This window comes from Garra rufa, chromosome 17 (assembly GCF_049309525.1).
Source record: "Garra rufa chromosome 17, GarRuf1.0, whole genome shotgun sequence".
Taxonomy (NCBI): Eukaryota; Metazoa; Chordata; class Actinopteri; order Cypriniformes; family Cyprinidae; genus Garra; species Garra rufa.
The window spans coordinates 36216076-36235854 of NC_133377.1; the positions used below are offsets into that span (position 1 = coordinate 36216076).

A 19779-nucleotide genomic window follows, 5' to 3' on the forward strand; every position below is an offset into this window, starting at 1 on the left:
CATACTGATCCCAAACTTTTGAATGGCAGTATATATATATATATATATATATAAAGTTTTAAGTTAAAATGATCATTAAAATAATAGTTTTAAAATAATTACTCTTTTGTTGACATCCGATTTATATTGAATTCTCATTACAAATTTGGGAAAATCATTGGCGTTTTCAAATGCATGTTAAAAATTATAATAAATTATTATTATTACTAATTATGAAATATAAAATGTAATTTCATTTTGCTATATTTATCATTAGTTGTGTAAGGCAAGTATTATTTTTAAGTATTTTTATTTAAATTATTTATTTTATTTACACAGCAACAATTTGCTTGTTGGAAGGATCACATGAAAAGGCCAAGATTCATGTGGTTCTGTTTACTTGCACGTGATCATATAAAAATTCTGCATGTGGGAAACAACATTGTTAAACCACATGATGAATAACACCTCAGGACAGGTGTGCTATAATTTTCATACATTTTTTGCGAGGTGAATGATAAAACATTCATGAAACAAATCAAGGGATCGAAATTAAGAGATCATAAAGACATAATGCAATCACCTGAACACCCCAGCAACCGCTTTATGTTATTTAATTTAATTACAGTATTCGACTGGTTCATTAACTAATATTGATTAGTTCACTGATGCTATTACTATTGTGTTTTAAGACAGACTGATACGAGTCCTCTTGCACTTTACTCTATTTAGAGATCATACATTGATTACAATAGATTTGTGCTTTCCATTGATGTATGGTTTGTTAGAATATGACAACATTTGGCTGAGATACAACTATTTGAAAATCTGGAATCTAAGGATGCAAAAACATCAAAATATTGAGAAAATCGCCTTTAGAGTTGTTCAAATGAAGTTCTTAGCAATAAATAGTACTGATCAAAAATTAAGTTTTGATATACAGTCAAGCCCGAAATTATTTATACCCTGGCAAATTCTGACTTAAAGTTACTTTTATTCAACCAGCAAGTTGAGCTCCTTTGTCTTAGCCATGAACCATGAATCTGTTACGGGTCCCGGCCGCGGAACTCGTAGGCAGATTAAAATTTCCTGAATTATCAGGAGAAACAAAATCACATTAAAACGTCAGTGTCTTTCCTCAAGCGCAGCTTAGTAGCGTCTCTTTATTAACATTCATATTGCAGCAAAAACATCCTAACAAATCATGTTTCATGTAATCAAACAAACAGTTTTGTTCCCTTCTTTTGTATAGTTCTTATACAACAATAAAGTCATCAAATACTTATACACTCTGTGCACTTTTATATAACACAATTAATTATTATACCTGCTGTATATTTATCAGTATGATACAAAAAATACACTTTAAATTCTTTCAGTCAGACATCTTTCTCATTTTTCTCTGTAAATACCTTCATATATAACAATTTACCATTGAATTACTAAAATCAATTGATACAATCATGCGTCTGTTATTTGTATCATTTAAATTGTAACGGTTACACTTGACACCAATCACCAATGTTACTCTCATAAACTTTATACATTACTCTAACACATATTCATTTACGTTTTTCTAAAGTCATTTTATGTTTAATTATCACGTACTGAGATAAATAGATATTATTTATAGGGGAGACAGTTGTAACAAACGTAACTCAGACCAACTGTCATTTTACCGGTACTTTCATCTGAATGACTTTACTCAATTCACTACCGTAAACAAGCTATTCACTTTCAAACACATAGGAAATGTGTACTTGCATGTATTTACATTCATGACAACAAACATATTCAATTTTTATGAAACATACCTGAATTATCAGGAGAAACAAAATCACATTAAAACGTCAGTGTCTTTCCTCAAGCGCAGCTTAGTAGCGTCTGAGGTAAACACAACGTGCATCGCCATGGTAACCCACAGCGCCTGCTTTCTCCAATGCTGATATTTTGTTTTAAACACAGACGTTAGTAGTGATAATTAATAAATGACTTTTCACAGTATAAATATATAAATAAATATATACATTAATAACAAAACAAACATTACAATTGTGGATACACAATGGTGTATCACACACTCCCCGACAAAGAAAGATGGCTCCTGCCAGCATATTCTTTCACCATACACCTCTTTTATCCTTAATCTTCTAGTACCCTATTGTCATAGGAGGTACCCAAAATGGAAATGTGACTTGTGGCGTAAGGAGGGAATAAGGTGGACTAATGTAAGGTGTAATTTGGTAGGATGGTAACCCCCAATGTGGTGTCTGATTCACCTCGTAAGTCTCTAAACTGTTTACTGTCGGGTATGACTGAATTGCTGGCTGACCTAGCATTTCATAAGTTAACCTAGGTGTGGGTTTTCTGTCACGTGTGGATCTTCGGACTTGGCTTGTTTGGTCAGTTTCCTCTGAACTCAAGGTAGGTATTTCGAGAACCTCTTGCTTAGGTGTGTCACCTTCATCTGTCTCACTACATTCTCCCTCAACCTGTTCCTCTTCTTTTTCAGATTGTCCTGCCAGTGTTTCTGCCCATGTCACTTGTCTTTCACAGGTAAGTTCATTCTCATCAGGAAGATTACAGGTAAGTCTCTCGTTTTCTGTAGGATGTTCTCCCCAAATCTCTGTCCGTTTTCTTGGTCTTTCTCTTTCAGGTTGTTCACAGGATTGTCGTCGCAAAGGATCACAGGTATGTTTCTTGTTCTCTCTAAGTTGTGGTCTCAGGGTCTTCGTCCACTGTCTTTGCCTTTCTCTTTCAGGTTGCATATGGTATCGTTGTTGTGGAGGATCACAGGTAAGTTCCTGGGTTGGTTGGTTAATGTTAAGTCTTTGGTTGTTCTCTCGGGTGTCTCGTATCCTTAGCCAATAGTAGTTCTCGTCATCCTGTTCATCACTATCAGACTCACAGGGTGATCCGGTCTCATTTTGCGGCCTTGTTTGATTTCTCTTGGTTCTGTGCTTAGATGTTTCCTCTGGGATCTCTACTGGTAAGTCATTAACCTGATGCAGCAGATTCCTGTGCAGAACTCTCGATTTTGAGCTGTCCGTCTCTGCGACCACTCTGTAGATTGGTCCATCATTTATTTGCTCCTTGACAACGTACACAGTTTGCTCCCAATATGATCTCAATTTTCCTGGTCCACCTCTTTCGTTTAGGTTTCTCACGAGTACTCTGTCACCAGGCTGAAGAACAACTCCTCTGGACTTCCTATCATAGTACAATTTTCCTCTGGCACTTGAGTTCTTACTGTTTTCTGACGCGATTCTGTAAGCTTCTGTCATTCGCTTTGCCCACTGTTTAGCATATCCTCTTGGATCGTTACTTTTCTCTCTGTTAGTCACTTTGAACACAAGATCAATGGGTAATCGTGGATGTCGTCCATAGAGTAGGTAAAACGGTGAGTATCCTGTTGCTTCATGTCGTGTGCAATTGTATGCATGCACAATCTGTGGTAAATGTTCCTTCCATTTTTCCTTTTCCTTCTCTGCCAGTGTTCTCATCATCTGGAGTAGTGTTCTGTTAAACCTCTCAGCAGGATTGCCCTGAGGGTGATATGGAGAAGTTCTTGAATGGCTCATTCCTGACAAGTGGCGCAAAGTTTTGAAGAGGTCATTCTCAAATTCTCTACCCTGGTCATGATGTAGTTTAGTTGGGAATCCAAACCGGGGAATGAAGTCATTGAAGATTCTTTCTGCTGCTGTTCTTCCAGACTTATTTTTAGTCGCATATGCCTGGGCAAATCTTGTAAAATGATCCACTAGAACTAGTATATATTCATAACCCCCTCTGCTACGTTCCAAATGCAGATAGTCTATTGACACTAATTCAAATGGGGAGCTAGTACTTATACTACCCATTGGAGCTCTCTCGTGTATCGCAGGCTTCTTCTGTTTGATGCAAGGACATTTTCGTGTAACATATGTCTCAATGTCTTTCTTCATGAATGGCCAAAAGAATCGGTCTCTTGCAAGGTTCAATACTCTCTCTACTCCCACATGACCCATGTCATCATGTAAGTGCTGGAATACTCTCTGCTTGTATTGAGCTGGTAGGACAAATTGACGTCGTTGCTCAGTTCTCCTGTACAATAGTCCATCATCCAGGTGTAGTCTTGACCATTCGTGCATTAGTTTCTTTACAGGTCCACTGGCTCTGTGCCTCATGTCATTAGTGATGCTTGCATTGGACTCTTTCATCCTAATAATCTCACCAATAGCTGGGTCCAGTCTCTGTGCCTTCCGCAGTTCATCATGACTTAGATTTTCTAAGACTTCACCAGCATCGCTCTCCAGTTGTTCTTCCTGAGCCTGGTTAAGAGCAGCGACCCAAGCAACATCTTTTTGTTCGGCAGCCTTCGTGCCTTCCCATGTGGTTTTGACAATCTCACTAGACAACTCTTCTGTGCATTCTGTGATGTACTGGTTGATGTCCAGTGGGCACCGGGAAAGAATGTCCGCATCCACATTCATCTTCCCGGGTCTGTACTTGATATCAAACCTGAAGTCTGACAGTTCTCCAACCCATCTATACCCCACAGCGTTAAGTTTGGCAGTACTCATTATGTAGGTCAGAGGGTTGTTGTCTGTATAAACTGTGAAGTGCTGGGCATAAAATAGGTAGTCACGAAACTTTTCACAGATTGCCCACTTCAGTGCAAGGAATTCAAGTTTGCCTGAATGGAGTCTGTAATTCCTCTCTGCCGGTGTCAGTGTCCTTGACCCATATCCGATGACTCTCATTTTGCCATCTTGCCGTTGATAAAGTACAGCTCCAAGTCCCTTTTCTGAGGCATCTGTATGAAGTGTGTAAGGCAAGTCAAAATCAGGATACGCAAGAATAGGTGGAGTAGTCAAAGCTTCAACTAGTCTGCACAGTATCTTTTGATGTTCTTCCTTCCACTCAATAGGTGTTCGTGATGGTAGTTGAACATTCTTTTTTCCATCTGCCTTGGATTTTGTTTTGATAGTCTCTGTCCCTCGTTTCACTTGCAGAAGATCATATATCGGCTTGGCAATGCGAGAGAAATCCTGAACATAAGATCTATAGTAACTGAGAAATCCCAACATCCTCCGGACTTCTCCAACTGTGGTAGGTTTCTTTGCTTTCAAGGCTTGTACAGCATCCAAATCTTTAGGGTCTATCCTGACTCCTTCGGCACTGACCAGTCGCCCAACGTATCGCACTTCTTTTTTGAACATTTCGCACTTGGACGGTCTTAGCTTAACTCCATGTCTCTGTACAACTTGCAACACCTTCCGTAGTCCTTCCACATGTTCTTCAAAAGTTTTCGCATAGCACAAGATATCATCGAGGTACGGGATACAACATTCATCACGTAGGGAGTCCAGCATCTCTTCCATACTTCGTTGAAAGGCAGCAGGTGCATTAGTTAAGCCAAACGGGATTCGCACCCACTCATAAAGGCCCCAAGGAGTAATGAAAGCAGTCAGATGTCGTGATCCCTCTGCAATAAAGCCTTGGTGATAAGCTTTCCCTTGATCTAAGATCGAGAACCAGCTATACCCTCCCAAAGTATCAGTGAGGTCTTGAATACGGGGCAAGGGATGCCTATCAGGAACAGTTTTCTTGTTAAGTAGTCTATAATCAACACAGAGTCGAAGTGTTCCATCCTTCTTTCTGACACAGACTACCGGTGCAGAGTAAGGGGACTTTGACTTCACAATCCAACCTCTGGCCAAAAGGTCTTGGATGTACTCTTTAACTTCTTTATGAAGTGGCTTGGGAACTGAGGAGTATGCTCTTTGGACAGGAATATTGTCAATCAGGTTGATAGACATCTGCAAACTTGGGACACAACCCACATCTTCGTCATCGCGTGCAAATGCCCCAGACTCTTCGTACAACATTCTCTTTGCCATCCTTTGTTGCTCCTCAGTCAAGTGACTTAAATCAACAGACGGGTCCCAATGCTCCGTCACTGTAATCCTGTTGCTGTCAGTTCTTCCTTGTGTCTCTGCACTGTTAACTTCCACAGGGACTGGTTCTGTTATTTGGTCGGTCTCCACTATTTTCTTAATGGACTGTATGCTACCGATTTTCATTCGTCGTGGTAAGGTAATGTCATAACTGGTATGGTTTCCTATTGGAATGTTAATGAACGGCCTTTGTCTCCCACAGACTTCCAGCAATCCATCTCCAAGGTTAAGTCGTTCAAGCTGTGGGTTGTCTACATTAGACTCGAACAAGATGGCAGGCTCTGACAAGTCAAAATCTACAGGTATCGGACATTTGACATGTGCCAGTTGACCTGAAGGAATAACAACATCCTGGCATCCAATTTTGACAATGGCCTCAGTGTCACAAGATGGTTTTTGGGTCTGTATAAAGTTTACTATTACTTCAGCTTGATCGTCTCTAATCTCCATAGCTCCCGTTAGCAGGGTAGCAATTGTTGTAAGAACACTTGCACCACTCGTTTGTCCTTTTACCAACTGTTCAATGACATTAAATCCCAGGAGGGGTCGCTCCAGGGCCATTTTACCCACCAGGAAAGGAACTTGAACTGCTAACTGTGGATCACTGTTGCCAGGAAGGTTTACTGTCGCCTCAACCCACCCATCGAATGGTAAGACGTCGCCATTAACAGCCAAGACATGGAGAGGTTTGGACCCCATTAAGTCGCTCAGAGGTCGCAACTGCTGATCAGGTAAGTATGTTCTTTTCCAGGCTTGATCAATAATACTGACCTGAGCACCTGTGTCAAGTAGGGCAGTTACAGCATAACCGTTGATGTTGCACTTTAACAAACATTTGCTTCCAATTAGCTCTGCTACTCTGTTGGGCGTTGAGTTTGTCTTTCTAGACATGTAAGAGCAGGCTGCACTGTTTGCATTGGCTTCACAAGCTCCGTTCTCTGGAGACCTTCCTCCACTTGATGATCTCAGCTCAGCAGGCTGGTACATATTTCTTGTACCCCTTGTCCTTTTACCACATCCAATAGCTCTGTGCCCTTTTTCTCCACAGATAAAGCAATGATTGCATGAGCTGTTACCCTCCTCTATACACTTTGGACACCCGTATGGTCCTCCTCTTCTCACTGATGTTGGTCTATGTATAACATGTGAACCAGCTCCCATCTGTACAGAGCAGTGACACGGTTCTTTAGCTTGTTTCAAATTGTCAATTGTACTTTTTAAAGCTTCTACTTGAGCGCTTAGTTCTTGTATGGTCTTTGTCTTGCTCTTTTTCTGCATTTTGGAGTTTGATTCACCCTCGTTGGACTCTGAGTCAATTTGTGCACTATGAGCTTGAGTCTGTCTTCGCTGTATGGCTTGACCTAATCTTCGTTGGCGTTCACTTTCCTCACTTGAAATCTTTGTCACTTGCTTCAGCAGTGCTTCATCGGTTACTGTGTGATCTGTGAGCAAAGGTTTCAGTTCACTTCTGATGTCACTGTACTTGGGTAGAAAACCTTGATGAATTGTACGCAGGAACACATTCTGAACGGTTCGCGGCTCATATTCAATGTGAGTATTGCTCTGTTTGGAAGCAAAAAGTACTTTTTGTTTTAGGCCGATTACACGATATAAAAACTGTTGTGGAGTTTCATGTTCTCGTTGCCTTGTACTCATTAATTCCTGGAAAAGCTCACTACTGCCTCTTTCACTTAAATGTGACTGTAGAAAACTTTTCAGCTCTGGTACAGTTAGATCGTCTTTATTGATGAGCATTTCCTTGAACTGTCCCGGTTTAACTATCCGCAGAACAGCCTGAATTATCTCACTCTCTGAGTAATTCATCTTGATGCCTTCATCAATTTGTTTACATAGGTTATTATAGCCGATGTCTGAAGCGCTGTCACCTATCTGACCACCATGTATCTTGAAATCTTTATGTGGTAGATATGGGAAGTCTCTTGGACTCATCAAGCTTTCTCTCTGCTGCCGTGGTAAGTATTCAGGATAAGGGAACTGTCTCGTAGTTGGTATCATTTTATCTTCTGTCTGTGTGATCTTGTACTCTGACAGCTTTTTCCCTAACTCTTCATAACTAGTGAGTAGTTTCTGATATTCTTTTAACTGTGTGTGTGTTATTGTAGCAGTAGAATCTGTGTGTCTGTGTATAGGGGATGCCTGTGTGTGTGTATGTACATCAAGTTCATGTTCAATAAAAACAGATGGATCACTCACAGTATTGTTCACACGACTCTCAATCAATCCATTAATCATGTCTCTTAATGTTAGTAATTGTGCGAATCCTTCATCTTCCAGTTTAAGTAAACTGTCACTCTGCATAAAAGAAATGATGAAATTCAAACAGCTTTCCTCATCATCCTTGGCGATAGTAGTTGGAATCAAACCTGCAACTGGAGTAATGCTGTCAGCAACATGCCCCAATTCATGCAAAGTCAACCTGTGTAGGCTCTTCTTTATGTTCCAGACGAGTCTTTTCCTCTCGTCCGCCATTGTGTCCAACTTCAGACCTTCTCACGACCCTTTAGTGATGCGTCGCCTTCCTCTCAGCTCAGTCCCTTTTGGCTCTCTGGACGTCAGCAGCTGTCACAAGTCACACGCAATCCCTCTTTGTCGTCTCGTCCGTGAAGTCTGGATCCCAGCACTAGCCTCACACTCTGGATGTTGATCTCAGTGGAACCTCCATGAATCTGTTACGGGTCCCGGCCGCGGAACTCGTAGGCAGATTAAAATTTCCTGAATTATCAGGAGAAACAAAATCACATTAAAACGTCAGTGTCTTTCCTCAAGCGCAGCTTAGTAGCGTCTCTTTATTAACATTCATATTGCAGCAAAAACATCCTAACAAATCATGTTTCATGTAATCAAACAAACAGTTTTGTTCCCTTCTTTTGTATAGTTCTTATACAACAATAAAGTCATCAAATACTTATACACTCTGTGCACTTTTATATAACACAATTAATTATTATACCTGCTGTATATTTATCAGTATGATACAAAAAATACACTTTAAATTCTTTCAGTCAGACATCTTTCTCATTTTTCTCTGTAAATACCTTCATATATAACAATTTACCATTGAATTACTAAAATCAATTGATACAATCATGCGTCTGTTATTTGTATCATTTAAATTGTAACGGTTACACTTGACACCAGTCACCAATGTTACTCTCATAAACTTTATACATTACTCTAACACATATTCATTTACGTTTTTCTAAAGTCATTTTATGTTTAATTATCACGTACTGAGATAAATAGATATTATTTATAGGGGAGACAGTTGTAACAAACGTAACTCAGACCAACTGTCATTTTACCGGTACTTTCATCTGAATGACTTTACTCAATTCACTACCGTAAACAAGCTATTCACTTTCAAACACATAGGAAATGTGTACTTGCATGTATTTACATTCATGACAACAAACATATTCAATTTTTATGAAACATACCTGAATTATCAGGAGAAACAAAATCACATTAAAACGTCAGTGTCTTTCCTCAAGCGCAGCTTAGTAGCGTCTGAGGTAAACACAACGTGCATCGCCATGGTAACCCACAGCGCCTGCTTTCTCCAATGCTGATATTTTGTTTTAAACACAGACGTTAGTAGTGATAATTAATAAATGACTTTTCACAGTATAAATATATAAATAAATATATACATTAATAACAAAACAAACATTACAATTGTGGATACACAATGGTGTATCACAACTGCCCACAAACCAACAACAGAGAGCTTCTATTTTTCACCTGTTGAGTTGATTAAAATCTGTTCCCAATTTAATCAGGATGCTTTATAACAGCTTGGACTATTTGAAATGGTATAGAACTTTGGATTTTCCCATAGACTGAGACAGTTTGCAAAGGGTATGAATAATTTTGGACATGTCACTTTTTGTTCAAATGTAAATAAAAGCTGAGAAATATTTTTTTTCCACAATCATGCCTCTTGTACATCGTCTTATTATCTTTTGGGAGAAGCCTGTGTCATTTCCGGTCAAAAAAAAAACTTGCTGGTTGAATAAAAGTAACTTTAAGTCAGAATTTGCCAGGGGTATGAATAATTTCGGGCTTGACTGTATTTACAGTAGTAAATGTACAAAAATATTTTCATGGAACATGATCTTTACTTAGTATCCTAATGATTTTTGGTATAAAAGAAAAAAAAAGATAAAATCCATTTATGGATTAGCTAAAGCAACTTACTGTGCATTGCTTATCTTCTATTCTGCAGAAGAGATCTTGCTTTGTTTTTGAAAGTTCTGCAGTTAGCTGTGATTGACAGGTGTGTTGATGTGTGTCTCAGGTGGAGGAAGCTGTGAGTGAGGTGGACGTCCAGCTCAAACTAGACCTGCACTTCACTGACAATGAACAGCAGTGAGTATCTCATATTTTCTCTCTCTACCTGTTTAAATGGCTTACACTATCATGCTGTTTTTATAGTATGTGGTAAGCATACTTTACACCAGGGGTCAGGAACCTTTTTTCACCAAAGAGCTATTTTTGTATTTTTTGCAGAGTGCATTTTTGTCTACACCTTGTCACTCCATGCATTTTCTGATCGGATGTCTATCCGATCTTGAAGAGTAAATGCCCTCTTAAACGCTTTCAAGATGGATTTAAATCTGATCACTCAAACCACTTTAGGAGGTGGTCTGGGGCTGGGCCGCATTCCAGACAAAACTGCATCTGGTTGTTGAAACCACATATGCAAATTTTACTCCTCCCAAAATGTTAAAATAACAAATGTGAGAGCGTTTTATAGGTTATATGGCATTTTATAGTCAGATATGACAGCACTAATACAAGAAACATCGCTGTGGATGAGTAGCTGAGTATCTCTTCAGCAAGCCGACATGCAAACTGCTACAAATGAAACTGAAAGTAAGTCTCAGAGGCTCAACGCACAATCACCTTCATTAAAAGTAGTGAGACAAATGTATCTTTACAGTGCTGATGACACTCTCTCTCTTCTTGCGGTCTTTTATCTTGAAATTATCTGATAATTAATAAAATGCACCACTTACCTGTTGCTTTCCTTGATGTGCTCTCCGTTAAAGGGATAGTTCACCCAAAAATGAAAATTTGATGTTTATCTGCTTACCCCCAGGGCATCCAAGATGTAGGTGACTTTGTTTCTTCAGTAGAACACAAAGGAAGATTTTTTAACTCAAACTCGTTGCAGTCTGTTAGTCATATAATGGCAGTGAATAGCCACCAAACCTTTGAAAGTAAAAAAAAAAAACATGCACAGACAAATTCAAATTACACCCTGCAGCTTGTGACGATACATTGATGTCCTAAGACATTAAACAATCTTTTTTGTGAGAAACTGAACAGTTTTTATATCATTTTTTACCTCTGATATACAGCAACTGTCCTGAGCGTGTGCTCAGCATCCGACACGTCACCCGTGTATGTGCTCTGACGTAGTATACACAAACGCTGGGAGGGGAAAAATGATCACTGCAGACCCTCCACGCTTTTACTAAGTTTATGGGCATGTTGATATTCAGCCGAAGAGCAAGCAACCATAACTTCAAGCGATCAGGCTTAGAAGTCGGGAATCAGTGAACAGTCAACAGTCCCGGATGAGTTCACGCAAGCAAAGGTAATCTTTTAGCTTTAAATCGGTTTGAACAATCAGGATAAGCGCAAGCAACAATTTTGAATAGCTGCTATACCCACAATCTCTGTGCACAATGAGTAAACAATGAGTGTCGTACACACGCGTCAGATCGCTTCCGGCGTTTGTGTATACTATGCCAGGACAGTTGGACATTGCTGTATATCAGAGGTAAAAAAATGATATAAATACTGTTCAGTTTCTTGCAAAAACCGATCGTTTTTGTCTTAGGACATCAATGTATCGTCACAAGCCGCAGGGTGTAATTTGGATTTGTCTGCATGTTTTTTTTTTTTTACTTTCAAAGATTTGGTGCCCATTCACTGCCATTATGACTAATAGACTGCAACGGTTTGAGTTAAAAATCTTCGTTTGTGTTCTACTGAAGAAACAAATCACCTACATCTTGGATGCCCTGGGGGTAAGCGGATAATTTTTGGGTGAACTATCCCTATAAATTTAAATCAGTTTTGCAACGACAATTGATCTGAGCAAACCAGACAGAGCAGAGCACATAGCTTTCAATAAAAGCAAATGTTTCTGTCCACTCATTTTGAAACTTGCTGGTCAACGCTCCTCTGAATGTTTTTTTTTTTTTTTTTCTCGCCAATACCACTCACGGTTGTTGCTTGAATCTGCGCGCTCTACGTGCATGGGTCGGAACAACACAATATTATTGTAAACAGACTCTTCGTTAACTTTGATTTGCTGTACAACAAAGGAAATGTACTTTTTATTTTCTGCAGGGAACTGATTTCTAGTGACGTTTATATTTTTACTGTAATCCCTGGTGAAAAAAGCAGCTAAAACCAGCCTAGGCTTGTTGGCCGGTTTTAGCTGGTCAACCAGCCTGGTTTTAGCTGGTCAGCAGGCTGGTTTTAGAGGGGTTTTGGCTCTAAAACCAGTTACTTCCAGCTTAAACCAGCTAAGACCAGCCAACCCGGCTAGGCTGGTTTTAGTTGTTTTTTTCAGCAGGGATATGTTAGTGAAGAGAGACAGCTGATGAGCCACGTCATTTCTGTCAAAGAGCCATAGGTTCCCGATCACCGCTCTACACTGAATGTGAATTTTCAGTATGCAGGGAATGACCTAGTTCTTTGTGTGTATATATGTATATATATTCTCCTTGTATATAAACATTGAGTACTGTATCCCACAATGCAACGCACTTGATCTTCCACATACAAAGTGATGAATGAAAATATATGCATGTCTGTTATGTTATAGTAAAACAGCAATATTCCGAAATAGTATTACAATTTAAAATAACTGTTTTTTTATATATTTAAATTTTTTATTTATTTCTGTGATGCAAAGCATTTTCAGCATCATTACTCCAGTCTTTAGTGTCACATGATCCTTCAGAAACCATTCTCTCCCTCCTTCCTGTCATCTGTATGTTCTCTCTGTCTGTCGGTATTTAAGGAGCTGTGGTGAGAGAGTGTGGTAGAGCCTCAGGCAGGCACAGTGTGTGTATTAATCAAGAACAGTAAGAGAAACAGCACTGATGGCCCTCAGTTAAAAATACTCTCACACACACACAGTCCTGTCTCAAAGCAGCACAAATGAGAGCAATTACCTGAGCCTCTTACCTGCAGCAGAGCCCCGGAGCTCAGAGCGGCAGCGGCGGGTCGGCCCCTGTGGCCCCTGAGCTCTGCAGGGACGGCAGCGAGGCGAGCTCATTAACTACACTACCTGTCCATCTCCCTGTCCTCCTCATGTTCTCTCTCGTTCTCCTGAGTTGTCTTTATTCAGGTCTTTTTCACCAGCTCTTTTTCTCTGGCTGCCACATCTCAGTATAGTTGTTACTTTTGCAGACTATCTGTTCTACCTGCCTATTCTAATTTATTTATTATTTTTAAACAGGATTTAATATACAGTGGTGGACAAAATGATTAGCACACTAGTATTTTCACTAGCTAAAAATTCTTTTGCTGTAGTGTGTCAGTAGGAAATATCTGTTTACATTTCCAAACATTCATTTTGCCATTAATTTTCTTTATCAATTAACTTCTATAAACTAAATTAAATCAACATTTGGTGTGACCATTCTTTGCATTTAAAGCAGATTTTGCCCTAGGGTGAACTTGCACATAGTTTTTTAGGTCGCTTTGCAGGTAGGTCTCTTGAAGCATCTTGGAGACATTGCCACAGTTCTTTTGGATTTAGTCTGTCTCAGTTTTTTCTGATTCTTCATGTCATTCCAGACAGACTGAATGATGATGAGATCAGATCTCTATGTGGAGCACTGGCTGTTGTCAGACTCCATGTGTAAAAAAAAAAATCTCACTGGATTATTACAGTTAATGGCAAAATGAATGTTTGGAAATGTAAACTGATATTTCCTACTGACACACTACAACAAAAATAGAAATAACTGACTGAAAAATATTTTTTAGATAATAAATAGTGTTCTAATCATTTGCTATCAAACAAATAGCAAGTACTCGTTAAGTTATTAATTATTTTGATGGAAAAATATCTTACGCAAATTACTCCTTACGTAATTAATTTATTATTTTTTTTATTTTTATTTTTTAAATAGATGAGTTAGAGCAGAGAATTAAAGGAATAGTTCAAAAATGAAAATTCTATCATTAATTACTCACCCTCATGTCATTCCAAACCCGTAAAACCTTCGTAACAACACAAATTAAGATATCTTTGTGAAATCCACGAGCTTTCTGACCCTGAAAGTATTCTTGTAGCTTCATAAAATTACGGTTGAACCACCGATGTCAAATGGACTTTTTACAATGCCTTGAACGTGTCAGTTGCGTTGCTGTATATTCAGGGTCAGAAAGCTCTCGGATTTCATTAAAAATATCTTGATTTGTGCTCAGAAGATAGACGATTTTTGGGTGAACTATCCCTTTAAAGGATTAGTTCACTTCCAGAACAAACACTTACAGATATTGTACTCAGCCCCTTGTCATCCAAGATGTTTGTCTTTCTTTCTTCAGTCATAAAGAAATTATGTTTTTTGAGGAAAACATTTCAGGATTTCTCTCCATATAATGGATATGTTTGGTGCCCCCAAGTTTGAACTTCTAAAATGCAGTTTAAATGCAGCTTCAAAGGGCTCTAAACGATCCCAGCCGAGGAAGAAGTGTCTTATCTAGTGAAACAATCGGTTATTTTTAAAACAAATTGACAATTTTACAATATACTTTTTAACCTCAAACGCTCGTTTTGTCTCATCTCTGCGATGCGCATGCACAGTTTGTGTGATCCGGGTCAATACAGTTAGGGTATGTTGAAAAACTCCCATCTCGTTTTCTTCTCCAACTTCAAAATCGTCCTACATCGCTGCAGAAGTACCGACCCAGCGTTTACAAAGGTGATCATATAAAGAAGATCAAACGCCCTTTACAAAAAAGGTAAAACAGCGCTGTAGGACGATTTAGAAGTTGAAGATGAAAACGAGATGGGAGTTTTTCGACATACCCTAACTGTATTGACACGGATCACACAGACTACGCATGCGCATCGTAGAGACGAGGCAAGACGAGCGTTTAAGGGTAAAAAGTATATAAATTGTCGATTTGTTTTGAAAATAACCAACTGTTTCTCTAGATAAGACACTTCTTCCTTGGCTGGGATCGTTTAGAGCCCTTTGAAGCTGCGTTTAAACTGCATTTTGGAAGTTCAAACTTGGGAGCACCATACATATCCATTATATGGAGAGAAATCCTGAAATGTTGAAAAATTCTTTATGAGCGATGAAAGAAAGACATGAATATCTTGGATGACAAGGGGGTGATCACATTATCTGTAAATTTTTGTTCTAGAAATGAACTAATCATTTAAGACTTATTGTCTTGCATTTCTGGTCTTCCATTGTTGACATGCACATGAATGAATAAATGGAGTGTGAAGTCTAGTGTGACTGTCTTTCTATAACGTGTGTTATTTTGTTTTTGTGTGTTAGGTTGGCAGATATCTCTTCAGTGCCTCTGATTAGCAGCAGGACGTTGGGTTTGCACTTCCATCCACACCAAGGCTTACACCATCACCTCCCCGTCATGTTTGACTATTTCCACCTGTCTGTTATCTCCGTCTCAATCCACGCCTCCCTGGTGGCACTGCACCAACCACTGATCAGGTGAACACACAAAACTCCACCCCACCAATTTTCAGCCAATCAGCAGTTAAGGGGTTCAAGCACAGCGCTGAAACCCTATTGCAATTGTTATAATGGTCACGGATCAGCGATCTCCACATAAAACTCATCGGGCTGACCAAACCGTAAGTCGTAGAGACTTGAAACTTGGAGGAATGGAAGTACTCACACCGCCTACCACTCAGCTCAACTCAAGTCAACTTTATTTATATAGCACCAATAAAAACAACGATTGTTGACCAAGGTGCTGTACAATCAATCAAATATCAACATTAACAATAACACTATGAACAACATAAATTATAACACAGAAAGGACTTGATACAACACAATTAAGTACAGTTAAAAGCCAGAGAAAAAATATGTGTTTTAAGTTTAGCTGTAAACTGCTAGAAACCGGTAGGCTGTTCCAGAGTTTCAGATCAGCAACAACAAAGGCTTGGTCGCCTTTTGATTTCAATTTGGCCCGAGGAACGTTTAATAGACTCTGGTTGGAAGATCTAACAGACCTTCCAGAATTATGAGCAGATAGTAAATTGGATAGATATACAGGAGATAACCCATTCAGAGCTTTAAAAACCAGCAGCAGGACTTTAAAGTAAATTCTAAAGCAAATTGGAAGCCAATGCAATGATATGAAAACTAGGGTAATGTGCTCTCATTTATGAGTACCCGTAAGAAGCCTAGAAGCAGCATTTTGTACCATTTGAAGTCGATTAAGAGATGCTTGATTAATCCCCATATAAAGGGAATTACAGTAATTGAGTCTCATTGAAATAAAAGCATGAATGACCTTTTCAGAGTCCTTAAAAGAAAGAAATGATTTCACTTTAGCTAAGACTGAGATGGAAGAAACTGGTTTTGACCACCATACTAATCTGTTTGTCGAATCTGAGACCACTATCAAAATCTGTTGCAATGCATCTGAAGTAAATTCACCAACACTAACAGAGAACCTTCTATTGTTAAAATAAGATTGAAACCATTTGAGAGCACCTGTTAGACAACGTCTAACCACTTGAGCACCTGTTAAACAACGTCACCAAGGCTCGTCCCAATCGGCCTGATAGGTGAACTACAGCAAACAAAAGTATGAAATCGCCATCAATCGCAGGATCAAGTGTTTTTGGAATCTTTGGCTTACATCATACAAAACGCATTCCTCAGACAAATTCTCGAGTATTTTGCTTCTTTTTTTTTTTAAACCCTACATTTGCAAACTAGTGCTAGGTGTTTTACCCGATCGGAACCAAACTCAGTGCAGAAAGATTCTCTGGAGAGTGAATATCAATAATTATCAAAAAACTTTCAACTTACCATCGCAAAGGGATGCCAAAACGTTCGAAAGGGGCGGGACCACTTTTAGTGCCTATATGCCCACTTTTAAATGCCTATAACTCCTGATCGGACTGAGGTATCTTCGCCAAAATCGTGGAGCTTGGACAATTGGTGGCACTATTAGAGGAGGAAAAAAAACAAAAAACAAAAATTGCTATAACTGAACAATCATTTGTCTTTTCAACATGAAAATCTATGTGTACAGTCTTGGTCCAAAGGACATTTGCGTATCTCAAAAAACATGGCTGCCATTGGCCGATGAATTTGAGCACCTGTTGACAAGGTTAACAGACCACGTTCAGAATGGTGGGCTTGTTCGACTCACGGCTCCAAAGGTCTGAGATGATTTGAAGAAGAAAAAATAAAATAAAAAATCGGCCACTGGAGAGCACACTGTAAAATGTTTTTACCAGTTTAAACTTACAAACGTAAGTTCAGCAGCTGCCTTAAAATTTTAAGTTAAATCAACTTAAAACTACTATTCATTTCAACTCACGACAATAAAATTAGTTAAAATGACTTGCACTTTTAAATTGATTTAACTTATGAGTTGAAATTACTTGTACTTTAAAGTTGATTTAACTTAAAATTTTAATGCAGCTGCTTAACTTACATTTTTAAGTTGAAACTGGTGAAAACTTTTTACAGTGGCAATATCACATTTAAGGGCATTAACGATTGTACATCGCATGGTTTTTCGCAAATACGCATGATATTCATATCATACGATAGAACTCCTCATTCAGGACAACTTTGAGTCTAGAACCACTGCTGTCAATCAAATTGTTTTTTAAATAACTGAAAAGACATCAAAAGTTTACTTTGCGAACTAGTAATAGGTTTTTTGCTCAATCTGAAAAAAAAAAAAACACTGCAGTACTCGAAAATTATTGACTTAGAGAGTCCAGAGAAATGTAAAAACATTTTTTAAATTTACCCTTTGGGAGGCTATACGGGTTTGTTAGGGGCCTGTCCAAACTTAACCAAAATCCTATAAAGCCTAAAGCAAAACTCAAAACTTCACAAAACCTGGTGAGCACATGAGACAGGTTATTCTAAATAAGCATGCAATGTTTTAAAGAGATCAGACCACAGCTGGCGCTATTATAGTTATTAAGGACTCAAATAATCAATATTTCTATGGTAAATGGCCTGGATTTGCCAAAAATGGTTTTTAAATAATTGATTTTGGTAGGTACAGCCTTGCTAAATAATATGTAATGTTTTTTTACATGCTTAAATGCCTTAAGTGCTTGAACCCTGGTAAATTTTTTATTATTTGTTGTTGTTTTTTTTATTATTGGTTATTTGTAATTCATTTAATTTAATTTAATTTCTTTCTTTTTAATTAAATTAAAGCAACGCAACAATGTGCTTATTAGCATGATCACAAAATGGCAAGCTGCATGCTGAAAACTGTGTTTTGTTTGTTGGATCTGTACCTCCTGTTCGTAGGAGGTGTAACTGGCAGGATGTGATGTATTTTCACTGCCGTGGATCTGTTCTTTAAAAAAGAGCTTTTAAAGTGCTAGATCTTTCTCTGAACCCTTCTGAAAGCAAAGCTGTCAAATCTAAAGTCTGTGTGTGTTTGTCAGCTGTCATGTGTAATGGATTTCAGAGAACAGAAGCCTCATTAGTGACAAATATTCTCAAGACCAAACTAATCAGGCATTTGGGTCTCTTTGGGTTTTCCATCAAGCATTGTATTCACACAGATATGTGGTATAAATAATATTTCAAGACTAGATAATGAAGTTAATTTAGTTGCTAACAGCTGCATACATTGATCACTCCACAGGTACTTACAGTGTGTTGTTTGGCTTTCTGTAGTTTTGCGCGCAGTGGGAAGGGATCGTGGCTGGGTAAAGGCTCTCCAGAGAGTGAAGCTCCGCCCTCTGCGATGTCAGTGGAGAATCTGATGTTTGGGGCAGGATATTGCAAACCTGTGCCAACAGAGGTAACCACATACATCGAACCTGATCATTGTAACTCGCTCAGTTTGCATATACACAATCATAATGTGTTTAAATGAATGTACTGATCTCGACTGAACTATTAAATCCAATCCTGACAGCTGACAGCATTGAAACTGGTCTGTGGTGCACTTCTGGGTTTTTAGATAGTAGAAGTCTCTTTCAGTATCTGCCAAAAAAGAAACTTGGTCGTTACATTTTGATAAAACCTTAAGAAAAAAACAACTATTCATATATATGAAATTGAGGCTGCTATTTTCTAAACCAGGGCTGCCCAACCCTGTTCCTGGAGATCTACCTACCTGCAGACTTTAGTTCCAGCCCTGCTCCAACACAGCTGTCTGTAATTAACAAGTGCTACCTAAGAGATGAATTAGCTGGTTCAGCTGTGTTCGATCAGGGTTGGAGCTGAACTTTGTAGGGTGGTAGATCTCCAGGAGCAGGGTTGAGCACCCCTGCTCTAAACACTGCTGTTCAAAAGTTTGGGATAAGTAAAATTTGTAATGTTTTTTAGAGACGTTTCTTATGCTCATCAAGACTGCATTCGACAGTAATATTGTGACATATTGCATAAACATGTACTGTAAAATACAATTTATTCCTGTGATGCAAAGCTGAATTTTCATCATACATCACTCCAGTCTTCAGTGTCACATGATCCTTTAGAACTCATTATAATACGCTGATTTATTACCGATGTTAGAAACAGTTGTGCTGCTTAATATTTTTTTGGAACCTGTAATTCTTTTTTTAGGATTCTTTGAGGAATAAACAGTTGAAAAGAATAGC

At 38.6% G+C, this 19779-nt stretch overlaps 1 protein-coding gene across 1 annotated transcript in view; it reads left to right on the forward strand.

Moving 5' to 3' along the window:
* Window positions 1-19779, forward strand: part of fam135b (family with sequence similarity 135 member B) — an 82224-nt gene that overhangs the window by 31230 nt on the left and 31215 nt on the right. Inside the window, exons 4-6 of the mRNA XM_073822095.1 lie at window positions 10237-10307; window positions 15488-15661; window positions 18848-18974. Coding sequence (XP_073678196.1) covers window positions 10237-10307; window positions 15488-15661; window positions 18848-18974 — 372 coding nt within the window. The remainder of the gene's footprint in view (window positions 1-10236; window positions 10308-15487; window positions 15662-18847; window positions 18975-19779) is intronic.